Below are 13,389 nucleotides of genomic sequence, written 5' to 3' on the forward strand. Positions count from 1 at the left end.
TGTCACTCCTTGTGGCCCCGGTTTCTCCCACTAGGTTACCCTCCCGCCCCAGGAGCAAGGAGGTGATTTACATTTGTCCTTACTGCCCTGGGCCGCTGGAGTCCCTCTGAGAGACACAGGTCTCTAACCCACAGCTTCTCTTTCTGGCCCTCACCTGGCTCCCTTCTCCTCCCGCTAGTAAAATGCGGCATCGCGGAAGGTAAAATTGGCAGGTGTCTGAAAATTACCCTGGGGCGCCGGAGCATGGGCAAAGCTGGAGAGACAAGAGTGGGCCACCAGGTTTCTTTGAGTCACTTAAATTCACACTCATCATGGTGAAAGGGTGGCATCTATTCATCACCTGCTATGACGACCTTTGAAGGACACACTCTGCCCAGTCTATAGTACGAGGCAACTGTGAAATAAGTGTAAGCGTCCCGCCTGTTAAAGGGGAGGGAACAAAATCCCGGTGAGTTCTTGCTCTTCCCACCATACCCCCTAAACGCTTTGCTGGGACCCCATACCTTTCAGCTGATACTCAAAAACTTACAAAGTTATTGTGATCTGAATATGAACTAGCCCAGGCTGGAAAGCTACCGGGGTGGTGGGTGGGAGATAGGATGGGCGGGGCAGCGCAACCTCCGCAAATAGGAGGCAACTCGGTTCCCAGCCAGAGAAATATCCTTGGTGGATGGAGAAGAGAGTCAGGCACTTGCAGAAATCTCATCATCAGGAAAACGAAATGATGAGCGAGACTGAGAGCTAGTTTTTTTTGCCTGTGGCTTCTCTTCATAATGCCCTCCCAGGGCTCTTTCCCCCAGCCTTTCCTCCTGGCTGACTTTGGTCCTCTCAGGGATGGGATGCGGGTGCCGAAAGGGTTTCCTGCAGCAAGCTTCGGTCAGCACAGCACGGTGCCCTGGATGCAGCTTGGCAGGGTAGCTGGGCTCCTACTGCAGCCTTCCGTGAAAGGCTAAAACCTGTGCCGGGGTTACAGCTTCCCCCTTCCAAACACAACTCTCAAGTCAGATTCCGAGAAGGTCGAAAGTTTCCTTGAGAGGAATAGCCCACATCTCTCTCTCTCTCTCTCTCTCTCTCTCTCTCTCTCTCTCTCTCACACACACACACACACGTGCGCACGCACGATCAAAACTGTTTTGAACAAAGAACCTGGAACAGGTCCTTTATAAAAGGAAAACATACTCAATGAGGAAAGAACAGTATACCGTGTTTTAAACCACAGGGCCCGTCTGAGAGGGCCAGCTGAAAGAACAAGGCTGTTGGGAGAATAAACATTTCAGAGCAAGGTGAATCTCCATTTAACAAGTCTCGCTGGCATTCCCTCCCCGTGCTCCACACTTAAAGCCAAATTGGAGGCATCTGTTTTTCCTGCTGAAACTTCCCACCTGGTTGCCGATAGCCCTTTTCCAAACACTGGGCCAGGTTTGATCTCTCCCAGCCGCCTGGCCGTCTGGGAAAGCCCCAGGAGAGACCATGAACTCGGACTCGACGCGTCTCCCACTTGAACTTCCAAAGTTTAGGGGGGAAAGACACTCTTTAGCTCTACCGTTTTGCAGGAAAATGTATGTTAAAAGTGTTCAGTATTACAGGGAGAGCCAACGTCACACTCTTTCTGACCAATCTTTATCTCCTAAAGCAGTGTGACATTTCACCTCGGAACTATTTCTTAATATATATAAATGTACCCTCACATACACATTTGAAGAAATGTTGCCTAGAGACAGGCATCAGCCTTCCCCATTCTCCTTGAATCTTCTCAGTGTCCAGCACGTGGCCCTGGCCTCCAAAAGTGTTCATCCCATCATCGGGTCACTTTCTGACTCAATACCCAGACAGTTTTGGTTCTTGGGCACGTCAGGATATGGTACAGTGGCAAACATTCATAGTGAGTTGCTAAGTGACGGCAGTGCTTTACGCTTGACACATATTAACTTAGTGGTTCTCAAAGTGTGGTCTTCAGACCAGCAGTGGCGGCAGCACCACCTCCCACCCTCCCACCCTCCCACCTCCACCCCCGCGCACTGAGAACTTTGTGAGAAATGCAAATTTTGAGCCTTACCCTAGACTCACTGAATCAGAAACCCTGGGGTTAGACCCCTAGAACCCGCCTTTTAACAAACCCTCCAGGTGACTCTAGCACACTTTGAAAACACTGGTTTAGATAAAGAAACTGAAGAACAGAGATGCAAGTTGCCTAAGTAACGCAGTTAGGAAGGGCTGATGGACCAACCCAAGCCACCTGGTTCCAGAGGCTGGATTCTTTCGCATACACTGTGTACCTACCTCCTCTCTCACAAAGGATGGGAAACGGCAGCTAACCTGTGCATGTGGGTAGAGGAGGTTTTCACTGGAATCCACTACCCAAAACATCCCCAGTTGCACTCTACCAGATGGAAACAAGTACTGTCTTGCCTCTCAAAGCAAGAGCCATGGTCATGAGACCATAGGTTCATTTGCCTGAGAGTGAGTTGGGCTTGCTGTGTTCCAGGTCTGCAGACTGCTTTTTCCAATCCTAAGCAACTATTTTGAGAACGTGAACTTTGGTCAAACATCACCTCCACAAGTGCGGCTGATGCAAGACAAATCCAGCCCCAAAATGAAAACTACGTTGATACCATATCACCCTGGAAGGGTATCAAGTGAGTGTCACATTTTCTGATGCACACCCTGGTCATGCACGGTCATCATGGCCATGAGATTACCATCAAATATGGACAGCCATCAGTTGATGGGACGGACGGCGGCCGTGTGGCCTGGGAGAACAGTTGGGTCTCTGATGTCACTTCTCTAGTTCCCAGTGGAAAACAGGCATTGCATGACTCCAGCTGGGTCTGGACACCGCTCTGAGCTCACTGCCTCTGTCTAAAAATAGGCTGCTGTCAACTCCATCCCTTCCATGAGGCCGTGGATAGGAACGAGTCGTGAGAGTTAACAGCAACGCAAGTGAGTGAGGTTCCTGGAGGTGAGGAGCAAAGGGATTGACATTTTTAAAAAAACGCTTCTTGTTGTGATGATTGAGAGAAAGGGCTGAGGTGGGGGCGCTGCACAGAGGAAGGGAACAGAGAGGAGGCAGGGCCAGTGGGCTCCACTCCAGCCAGACTATAAACAGCAACAGACATTTCAGCCGTGTCTTGTGTGAGGGGCTCCATTGATTCACAGGCTCCCCAACAGAGGGATGAGGAGAGGCTAAGACAGAAAGGGCCCATTCATTCATGCAGAACCCCGCTCTCTGTCCCCATTGGCTCTGGCTAATGGCTCCAGGCTGATGGGGAGGAGGGGGAGGAGGCGAAGCGGAGGAGGAGGTAGAAATGAAAGAAAATGATGACTCCAAGATTGTCGTGAAGAAATGTACAGCTGCACAGGCAATTGCATGCAAATCTGGCTTCCCTTTTTAGCTGTAGAGTTAATGTCCTCAAATTCATCTCTTTTTCTCTTTCATGTCGTCCGCCCCTCCCCTTCTTTTCCCCTTCCCATTCATCTTTCAGTCTCTCTTCCTAGTATTCTCCATCTCTCTACCAGCACCCACTTTTCCTTTCTGTCCATTTCCACACACCTCTTCCTTCTTCCCCAGAAGCCCTTGTACCACCTATTCTGTCCAACCGATTCTCACCTCGTCTTGATGGCTGAGTATTCGGTGCCACTCACGTGGTAAGCCTCTCCCCCATTCATGCTGTCACTCAGCTTTATTCTTTCTTCCCCCTCCCTCCCTCCCCTCCTCTCCTCCCTCTTGGCCTCTGTCCCTTTGTGAATTGGGAAGATATTCAGACACAGGCCCTGGCGGGGCCTCGATGGCCCCTCCTGCTGGATGTTTCAGGCACTGACAGATGTGCAGTCCTTGCAAAAGAAGTGCCTTCATCCCTTTGGAGAGCACAAACGTGAGCGGGAAGCAGGGCTGGGGAGTGGCCTTGAGACAGAGGGCGGGAAGGAAACTGAAGTTATAAATAGGATGAAAGAAGATGAAAAAATGGGAGAGTCTTTTTTTCCTCTCTTTTCTTCTTCCTCGACGCATCTCCAAGGCAATGTGCTGCAGCTGGAGAAATCATTGATGGGTCCATGTCTTCACCTCCCTTCCCCATAACCCCAAGATCTCCTTCCAAAGGACACCCGTCACTGAGGAGGGCTGGACCACAGCCCAGAAAGAATCACTGCAATCCCTTCATCTGGGCAGCTCAAAAGGCAAGGAGGGGCTGGAAAAGCTCAGGGTTCTTGCCAGAGATTCCCATCAGAAGAAGCCTAGGATGGAGAAAACTAGAGACATCATATTCGCCACCAAAGCACCACTCCCACATGGAAGGTTGCTAGCATTTTGGAGCTGCAGTTGATGATAACCTAGGTCATTTTAGGACTTGATTGTTCTATGCCCTCATCTTCTCATCCTACCCCGAAGTCACCAGTCTGGGTGGCTCTGATTTCCTTCTTCTTGAACAAGTAAATTGTGGGAAGAAGACACTATTACACAACTGTAAGTCCTTGCATTTTATTTATTTATTTATTTATTTCGTCTTTTTTTTTTTTTGCCTTTTCTAGGGCCGCTCCCAAGGCATATGGAGGTCCCCAGGCTAGGGGTCTAATCAGAGCTGTAGCTGCTGGCCTATGCCACAGCCACAGCAACGCGGGATCCAGCCACGTCTGCAACCTGCACCACAGCTCACAGAAACGCCGGATCCTTAACCCACTGAGCAAGGCCAGGGATCAAACCCACAACCTCATGGTTCCTAGTCAGATTCTTTAACCACTGCACTGCGACAGGAACTCCAGTCCTTGCGTTTTAAAGCAGCTTAAAATGCTTCACTGACTCCTTGGCCCTGAAATAACTTTTACCTTTAAGAACCTTGACAAGGAGGAGAATGAAAAAGCATATTCACTTGAGAATGTATGTGTTTCTTAGCTAAGAAAGAGAAAGGCCATGTCTTTTGCTATGACAATGAGACCATCTGATCTTGAAGCCATGGGTGAGTATGCAGATGACCCCAGCTATTACAAGACGTATCAATAAGACGGGGTAAGATGTCAATTGGTAGCAAGCAGAAGCACCATCCAGAGCTGAAAGTGTTAAGACGAGGTAGCTTTAATCTCTCTTGCATTGGAAGATAGAAGACTTCAAAACCTAGTGGCATTAATAGAACTCAAGAATTATACAAATCTAGATAAAACCGATGTGATCTTTTCCTTGTACAAACAAAATCTCTGTTTTCTTTAGAATTTTAAAGGATCACCTTTTCTTTTTTTTTTTTTTTTTTTTTTAAGGCCTTGCCTGCAGCATATGGAAGTTTCCAGGCTAGAGGCTGAATCAGAGCTGCAGCTGCCAGCCTACGCCACAGCCACAGCTACGCCGGATTGGAGCTGCGTCTGTGACCTACACCCAGCTTACAGCAATGCCAGATGCTTAGCCCAGTGAGCAAGGCCAGGGATCGAACCCACGTCCTCATGGATACCAGTCAGGCTCGTTACCACTGAGCTACAAGGGAACTCCACCTTTCTTATCGCTTACAATTTCAGTGCTTAAGTCTAACCTATGAACAGCTCCAGAATCCTCCAGGCCATGAAGTGAAATGGGTAGAGAGTGGAAATGTTTGTATGTATGCTTGGGGAAACTGAGATGCCAAGCAGAAAGTGACAACACAAATGTCATCACATCTGAGACCCAGGGTAATGCCAAAGAATACCTGCAAGATTAAGGGCTATCAAGTCAAGAAAATGGGGAACACAGGAGTAAATTTTCTTCTGCCCAGGAGAAGAACCAGGCAACTGCAAAGCAACTTCCATGCTTTCTCAGCCCCACCAAGAGCTCCAGTGTCTGCTTGTGTGTTTCCAGTGAAAGATACAGCATGGACAACAAAGCCATCATTGCCTTTATTGCTCTACTGCTGGGAAAGTAGTTTACCATATAGTTTTATAGCGTAAAGAGATACTGAGCGTGAAAGTTGCATTTAAGATAGTTTTCAGTGGCTTTTCCCCTGTACTTCCTCAGAATTACATGTTTTCCATGGGTAAGCGTACTGAAATTTCTTATGCTAAGAATTCATCCTGGGAGAAAACACTGGCTTTTTGGTATTTGGATAGATTATCATAACCTGGTCTCATTAAAAAAATCAAACTGCATATCTGAATCAATCATTTTGGAATCCTAAATTCAGGATTTACATTTTGTATTACACATAAAGCTCCCCCCCCCAAAAGCTAGCAGGTAAGCAAAGGCTAAAGGAAAGAGTGAGACCCTAACCCTAACCTTAACCCTAACCCTAACCCTTAACAGTGATTTTGGAAGAGAGAATGGGGGTAAGGTCTCCGAGCTTCTTGGTCCCCAGGAGCGAGGAGGCTCCATCAGTTCTGGGAGGAAAATGGCTCCCGTTCACCAGAGGGCAGCACTGTGATCACTGAGTCTGGAGTGAAGGGAGTTAATTCTCAGAGGAGAGATGCTGCTTTGAAGAAGGGGTGGGGAGAGAGAAAGGGGATGAGGGAAAAGAAGCCTGAGGCGGGTAGGCCTGGGTGGAGAGGAAGAGGATGATGGAAAGAGAAGATGAATGAAAGAAGTTCTGTCCCATGAGAAGGCGGATTAGTTCATTTCTGTCCATCTGGTTCACACTTCAGGACTGCAGACCTTCTAGGTCCTTTGGTAACCGCCAGGCTGAGGCGGATAAGGCTCAGGATAGGCACCCTGGACAGAACTATTGACAAAATGAACACCTAAAGCAGCCTCACGTGGGCCCATTCCTAGAGCTTCGTCTCCCTGTCACTGGAGACAAAAGTCACTCAAAACGATTGAGAAGGCCCGGGACTTTCCATTAGCCAGAGCCAGGTACCCACAAGAGCCAGGGCAGCTGTGATGGCAGAGGATGCAGCCCTCATCCAGCTGCCACTGTCCTCGGCTCCATCCGCAGCCTCAGCTCCATCCCTGTTCCTACCTGAGCCGCAGTGTTCGAGACCAGTGGGCACTTCTTGAGTGGCTGTCTCATCCCAGAAGGGGTAGCAAGCTCTAGGTGGGTGATAAGTAGACTGGAAACCACAGGCCATTCGAGGATCCTCATAAGAGTTGAGAGGTCCCTGTCGCTGTGTTGGGGGAAAAAATGGAAATATATTAACATTCCTTGATGGAACAGTAACTTGCTATCATCCATATAAGTAGGAGTCCTCCAGAGAGGATAACTGAATAGAACCAACAATTGATCATTCCCCTCATCCAAAAAGAAAAAAAAGACAGCGAAACAGATGGGTTTCTGTCTTAGACTATGTATACATTTATTTTCATCCATTTCTTCAAGCATTTGAAGAATTTTTTTTTGAATTTGCAAATAAGGACCCATGGTTAATAGCAAGGCAGGGTCTTGGTCTTCTTTATCAGTCCTAGCTTTTGCATTTTTATCTACTCTTACTCTGTAAAAACACCCCGAGGAGTTCCATTGTGGCTCAGGGGGTAATGAACCTGACTAGCACCCACGAAGATGCGGGTTCAATCCCTGGCCTTGCTTGGTGGGTTAAGGATCCAGCTTTTCCATGAGCTATTGTGTAGGTTGCAGACACGGCTTGGATCCTATGTTGCTGTGACGGTGGTGTAGGCTGGCAGCTGCAGCTCCGATTCCACCTCTAGCCTGGGAACTTCCATATGCTACAAGTGCAGCCCTAAAAAGCAAAAAAACACAAAAAACCAAAAAACCACCATGAAAGGATATTCTTACAAGGCATTCCCATATCATTGAACCAAGAGGTGACAATGTCATAAGAAAAACTAAAAATGAACCTACAAAACAAAAATTATTCATCTTTCAGTTCATCAGTGTGCCTAGGTTTTAATGATATTGATTGCTAGATCAGAATTTTCCATTTTCCCCAACATTTGGGTACTTGTGCAACTCTCGAACCAGTTTTTATAGAATCCATGAAATATACTTTCCACCCAGTCCTCTCTAAGAAGGACAAATATACTAAAAGGGACACCATGGTTTGTAGTATTTATGACCCTATTCTTTGAAGACAGGTATCCATGGATTCAAATCCTGGCTCCATCACTTACTGATGGGGGCCTGGGCCTGTTCCTTTATCTAAACCTCAGTTTACTCAACTGTAAAATGGGAATAATAATACCTAAATAATTCATAAAGGAGGATCGAATGAAATAATATGTGTAAGAAAATAATTTATAAAGCAAAATAAAATATGAAATGCATTACATATTACTCTTTGAAATGCATGTAGTAAATAATGCATATGAAACATAACATAAGGTCTGTGTTACGCTAAGAGATCCTTAACATTCCCAGGATTGGGCAAGAAGGTTACCAATTAAGACACAAAAGGAGAGGAGTTCCCTTCATGGCTCAGTGGTTAACAAACCTGATTAGGATCCATGAGGGTGTGGGTTCAATCCCTGGCCTTGCTCAGTGGGTTAAGGAACCGACATTAAGGAACTGACATTGCCGTGAGCTGTGGTATAGGTTGCTGACTCCGCTTGGATCCCATGTTGCTATAGCCTGGGAACCTCCATGTGCCGTGGGTGTGGCCCTAAAAATCAGGTGCCGGGTGGTGGGGGAAACACAAAAGGAGAAGCACCAAATTCATGGAAAGATTTCCAGAGAAGAGGAGTCTAATTGAGCCTGGCCCACCCTCAATTCTCTTTTCTTCTTTTCTTCTTCTTTCCCTCTTCTGTTATGGCCCCTCCACCTCCACAAAAGCCCCAGTTAAAAAAATGGCACTTTGGGAGTTCCTGTCGTGGCTCAGTGGTTAACCAATCCAACTAGGAACCATGAGGTTGCGGGTTCAATCCCTGGCCTTGCTCAGTGGGTTAAGGATCCAGCATTGTCGTGAGCTGTGGTGTAGGTCGCAGATGCGGCTCGGATCCTGCGTTGCTGTGGCTCTGGTGTAGGTCGGTGGCTACAGCTCCGATTCGACCCCTAGCCTGGGAACTTCCATATGCCATGGGTACAGCCTAAAAGGACAAAAAGACAAAAAAAAAAAAAGGCACTTTGCTAGAATCTGAAGTTAAGGTGCTAATTAGTAAATGGAGCCCCTCAGGCAGATTCCTACCCTAAAGAGTAGCTGGCTGAGCCCAGTAAGAGCCTCTGACTGGAGAGCCATTTCGGTCCCCCGTCCCCTTGCGCTGCAGTGCAAGAACCCAGCCCTAGTACATTTGCTCCCACCTTTCACTAGCTATCCTGTCTTCCCCGTTTTGCAATGGTCCATTCACTTAAGCTCAGCAAAGTAACAGAAGAGAGTATATTGGCACAGAGAAAAAAAAAGGACAATCAAGTCCAAAACATAAAAGAAGGTTGTGTGCACACTAATTTGGACATGATTTTTCATAATATTCATAAAATATTTTTCATAATATTCATAAAATCATTCAGGCCAGGCCTGGATGAAGTCTACTTGGGGGCTCTTCCTCTCCCAAGTGGGTTAAAGGTGCTGAGCCCAGAATAACACCCTTAGGGCTGCCAGAGTCACACTGAGTTGTCAAAGGGCAGAGGCTACCGTCCTTGGTTTCTAATGGGGCGGGGGGGGGGGGTGTTGCTGGTGGAGCCACAAGAACGTAAACGGAGCAGTGGTGGTTCTGCCATTTGGGTCTGAAACCAAGATTTAGGGAAATCATCAGCAAGACCACTCAACTGAACTTTGGTCAGAAAATGTGTCCTTAATTCCAGTGTAAAACCGTGGCACTGACATTGTATTTTAACACTGTGTGCTCCTGATGCAGCAAAATTTAGGTTTGCTTTTGATTCCCCCCCAAATAAGCAGGTCTGCAACAGTCCTTTGCAGCAGAAGCAAAACCAAAGCACATTTCCTAGGCAAGCTGTGTGCCCTAGACATCTCTCCCCACTTTTTCATATTTCTCCAGAGTCTTTCTCAAAATTCAGCATCAAGTAGCAGGAGTGTAGGAGCAGGGTCTCGAGTGATGAAATTCTGTATCTAAATGGTAAAAAGGAGAACTCAAAGCGACCTGACCCTGTCTTCTTCGGGGACAGTGTGTGAGTGCGGTTTGCGTAAAGCAGAAGGTCCTTGTAAGAAGGCAGTAGGTTGGGGTTCCCCTCGTGACTCAATGGTTAAGGAACCTGACTAATATCCATGAGGCCACGGGTTTGATCCCTGGCCTCGCTCAGTGGGTTAAGGATCCGGCAGTGTCATGAGCTGTGGTGTCGGCTGCAGACGTGGCTCAGATCCCACGTTGCTGTGGCAGTGGTGTAGGACGGCAGCTACAGCTTCTACTCAACCCCTAGTCTTGGAACCTCCATATGCCATGGGTATGGCCCTAAAAAGACCAAAAAAAAAAAAAAAAAAAAAAAAAGAAGAAGAAGAAGAAGAAAGCAGGTGATACATGGGATCCTTGTGGATAGGTTCCTGCTGGGGTGGTGGGAACCTGAGGAGAACTTGAACTCAAGTTTCCAAGCCGAGGCTTCTCTGCCAAGAAAAAGCCACTGAAGGCAAGGCGTGGTGTGCAAAGGGGTGTTGAAGGAAAATCATCTGAGCCCATTGCATTGGGGCAATGGAGGGCGGAAGGACTAGATGGTGGGTTCAGGATAAAGCAGTGAAGGTCCAGACCCAGGCGATGCCTGCTCAGTGAGTCAGCTCGAAGCCTTTGACCAACAACCACCTACAGCATCTCCCTGACTTGCATGATAAGCTATTTTCTGGAGTCCCTCCTGCCCCCACACCAGACTCCTTGTTGTCAAGGAGGGTTCATTTATTATTTTATACAGGGAAGTCTATTTTTAAGACTGATTTCCCCCTTAGCAGTCCTCAGTGGTGCCAGGGGACCCTATTTTTAAGAATGAGAAAGAGATAATGCACCAAACCTACCATGAACCACAAACATCTTTGCTCACAGATGCTCCTGGAAGCCCTGTGACCCTTATTACCTAGACACCTGCCTGTTTATTAAACATTTCACAAACTGACTTAATACCTATTTCATAGAGCATGAGAATGACATTTTTACTCAAGAGAACCACAGAGCCAGTTCCAATTCATTATGAAACCTTCTCAGTTGAGAAGAAAGAAGCAGGTTATGAACGGGTCAGAAATCTAGGCAGTGGAGCCCCCCAGCTCCAGGCGTTAAGAGGGCACCACCCCAAACAAGTTCGAGTCAACATCTTGCTTTCCTGGCTGCTGGTGAACTGGAGGTGAGTTCAGGAGATGCAGGCAACCCGCCCAGCCCCTGTCGCAGTTTAAGGAAACCGTCTGATGGGTCCTCACTCATTCATCCCACAGCTGATCTCGGAAAGGAATTAACATAGGTCACACACCACTCACTCACCGGATCCTTAACCCACTGAGCAAGGCCAGGGATTGAACTCGCATCCGTATGGATGCTAGTCAAGTTCATTACCGCTGGGTCACAACAGGAAGTCCCAAGATTAGTACTTTTTTATCTCCATTTTACAGAAGAACAAACCAAGGCTTTAAGAGGACAAGCAGGAGTTCCCTTTGTGGCTCAGCAGTTATCGAACCTGACTAGGATCCATGAGGATGCAGGTTCGACCCCTGGCCTCATTCAGTGGGTTAAGGATCTGGCGTTGCCATGACCTGTGGTGCAGGTTGCAGACGCAGCCCGGATCTGGCGTCACTGTGGCTGTGGTGCAGGCCGGTGGCTACAGCTCCAATTGGACCCCTAGCCTGGGAACTTCCATATGCCATGAGTGCGGCCCTCAAAAGCACTAAATAAATAAATAAATAGGACGAGTAAATTTCCCAAGTCCACACAGCTAATAAAATACTGGAGAAAGAGCTCTAACCAAGGTCTACCTGATTTCAAACTGTCTTTTCCTCCACCTGGGTGCTCAGGAAGGGAGGCTGCTGCCCCGAGCTGGGTGCTAGATGGAGCATAACAATGGACCGTCAGGGAACACATCTATATCGCACATCTAGCCTATGCCAAGTATTATGTTCGATGCTAAGAATACAGCATGAGCAAGAAATGAACTTTACCCTCAGACGCATACAGACTGGTAAACAGGAAATGACAGCGAGGGGATGGGACAGAGTTAAGCACCGACGTGCAGGGGGAGGAGGGGGCAGCAGGTAAGACTTCATGGAGGAAGCAGGTCAAAGTATAAACTGAGAGGTCAAGTAAGATGTAACCTAGAATATTTGGTGAAGGGTCTGGAGAGCCAAAAGGGATGACACACCCAAAGGTGCAAAGGGACACATACGACTATGGCAGGACGAGGAAAGGCTCAGATGGGTGATGGAGACAGAGAAAAGCCATGCTGTTGGGTGGTGACAAGCATGAGGAAAAGGGTGCTCTTGCCAATAAGAGGCTTGTAACGGAGGACAATTAGTAAGAATGAAAGCTAGAGGGATGGGGTATGATCAGCCTTGAGGGCCAGGACTATCAGACCAGGAGGAAGGCATCGGAAGTTGTATTAGAGGCAGTGACATGGCAAATCGAGATGTTCCAGAAAGACTCATCTGATGGCTCTGAATAGGATGGATTGGGCAGGTGCAGAAGGTGACAAGGCTAATGCAGGCAGTAACAGTGCCCTGCAGAGCCATGTTGAAGCTTGAGGCATAAAGGAAAAAAAATCAGTCCTCCTGATCCTAACTATATTTAAATTTTTTATTTCTTATAATAATTTTTGCATTAATTTTGATTTTCAAATATTGCATTAGGAGTTCCCTCTGTGGCACAATGGGTTTGATAGCATCTCTGCAGTACCAGCATGCAGGTTCAATCCTCAGTCTTGCACAGAGGGCATTGCTGCAGGTGCAGCAGCGTAGGTCACACCTGCAGCTCAGATCTGATCCCTGGCATGGCAACTCTGTATGTCTCAGGCAGCCAAAAAAGAAAAAATATATATATATTGCATTAAGATATATTTAGCTTGAAAACTGAGTTTGGGGTGAGCCCTTAGGCTTTGCCCCTGTATGAATGTTTCCCCTGAGTTCCAGGGCTAAGCAGCAGGCCAGTTATGAAGAAAGGATTGGATTAGGGTCATGAGTGTTGAGGTGAAGAGGAAACAAGAAATACAAGATTTGTTTCAAGCCATGAGTTTATGACTTATAGGAGATGAAGGGAGAAGGGGGAATCTAAGATAATGCTTACACGGCTTGCTTTTGCAATAGTGAAAATGGCTTAAGCACATAAATAAGCAGGGTGGAAGAAAATTCCACTTTTGATTTTACTCAGATGGAGTGATAACAGAGCAACTCGGTGGAGGAATCCCTCGAGAGGTGGCTGCATGACAGGAGAAGACAGAAAAGGATAAAGTCAGATCTAGAAACACAAAGGATTTAGTTAAAGTATAGACATGGGGAAAACGGCAGTTAAAAATAAAGAAAGGATAGAAATGGCTCTGCTGCATCATCCAGCAATTCTGTCTCTGAGTATTTATCCAAAAGACCCCAAAACACAAATTTGAAAAGATATGTGCACCCCAAGGTTCATGGCAGCATAATCTACAA

The 13,389-nt window shown here is 47.2% G+C and overlaps 1 protein-coding gene across 6 annotated transcripts in view; it reads right to left on the reverse strand.

The window, feature by feature from the left end:
- Nucleotides 1–13,389, reverse strand: part of ETS1 (ETS proto-oncogene 1, transcription factor) — a 134,873-nt gene that overhangs the window by 97,952 nt on the left and 23,532 nt on the right. For all 6 annotated transcript variants that reach the window (XM_021101988.2, XM_021101985.2, XM_084974122.1 and 3 more), the window contains 1 exon segment: nucleotides 6,903–7,047. In XM_021101988.2, coding sequence (XP_020957647.2) covers nucleotides 6,903–7,047 — 145 coding nt within the window.

The sequence above is a fragment of the Sus scrofa genome, chromosome 9 (assembly GCF_054392235.1).
Source record: "Sus scrofa isolate SSC_HxYL_T2T_F1_AM1 chromosome 9, Sscrofa_HxYL_maternal_Yorkshire_Landrace_v2.0, whole genome shotgun sequence".
NCBI lineage: Eukaryota > Metazoa > Chordata > Mammalia > Artiodactyla > Suidae > Sus > Sus scrofa.